Genomic DNA, 1,029 nt, shown 5'->3' with positions numbered 1-1,029 from the left:
GAGGATCAGGTTTTCCAAAAGGGTTCAAGCTCCTCCACACGGGGCTGCCGATCCTTTTACACCCATTGCCGACCCTTTTACACCCATATACATATATATAGATATATGTATATGCACACGACATACATATATATATATATTCACTTAAAATATGGATATACATATTTTAAGTGATATATAATATCACTTACATATATGAATATCACTTAAATGTATGAGAAGATTTATATTTTTAAAGTGAAAATGGAATCAGCAGCTTAAATTCGGCTTTTTCGTTTTCCTGTCCCCGCAGTTGAGCAACACATGGGGGGGGGAAAGCAGCACAGAGGACCTTTCCAGGGGGTTCGTGTGAAGAACTCAGTGAAGGAGCTCCTGCTGCACTTCAGGAACAGCAAGCAGATGTCCTCGGGCCCTGCCACAGAGGAAAGCAAGGTAACCAGCATTTTTCTACACTGACATAATTGCTTTTCACGGTTACCGAAGCTGGCGGAAAAAAAGTGCCTTGTGATAAGGCTAGAAATGAGCTCCTGCGTTACCTGATGTGGATGGGGTCAGTGTTTTTCCTTTTCAATGCGTAATGGAAGAATACTGCTGGGAAGAAATCGGTGTGAGGGTTTACCGTGGGAGAACGAGGCACTTAAAAATGTTCTTACTAAGCTTTATTTTCTAAAGGGAGTTTGGATAAAGATACGTTTGTGTTACGAAACCGCAGAAACTCCCTGTTCGCTGGGATGAGATCATTCATTGGAAGGGTTGGGGAACTCGGATTTGTTTGTCATGCTATTGTGCTTCTCTGTGAGGAGCACACAGTATAAAGGTAGGCCCCTTCAGTCTGAAGAGACAGGAAAAAATTCAGGAAATTCTAAGAAGATTACAGGGTATTTTTGGTTTTATGAGAATAGTTTTTCCGTAGATGTGTTTGCAAGCTTCCTAGATAAGTGTTGTCACTGGAAAATGTTTGCATAAAAGAAAGTTCACGGCATTGAAGAAGTGTACAATTGGTTGGCTTATTTATGATTTAAAAAAATC

At 40.5% G+C, this 1,029-nt stretch overlaps 1 protein-coding gene across 1 annotated transcript in view; it reads left to right on the top strand.

The window, feature by feature from the left end:
* The first annotated feature begins 297 nt into the window (after nt 1–297).
* NFKBIZ (nuclear factor of kappa light polypeptide gene enhancer in B-cells inhibitor, zeta) overlaps nt 298–1,029 on the top strand; it is a 6,579-nt gene continuing 5,847 nt past the window's right edge. The window contains exon 1 of the mRNA XM_009082357.1: nt 298–432. Coding sequence (XP_009080605.1) covers nt 304–432 — 129 coding nt within the window. The 5' untranslated portion in view covers nt 298–303. The remainder of the gene's footprint in view (nt 433–1,029) is intronic.

This window comes from Acanthisitta chloris, unplaced genomic scaffold (assembly GCF_000695815.1).
Source record: "Acanthisitta chloris isolate BGI_N310 unplaced genomic scaffold, ASM69581v1 scaffold2249, whole genome shotgun sequence".
Taxonomy (NCBI): domain Eukaryota; kingdom Metazoa; phylum Chordata; class Aves; order Passeriformes; family Acanthisittidae; genus Acanthisitta; species Acanthisitta chloris.
This window is presented reverse-complemented; position numbering and strand designations above follow the sequence as displayed.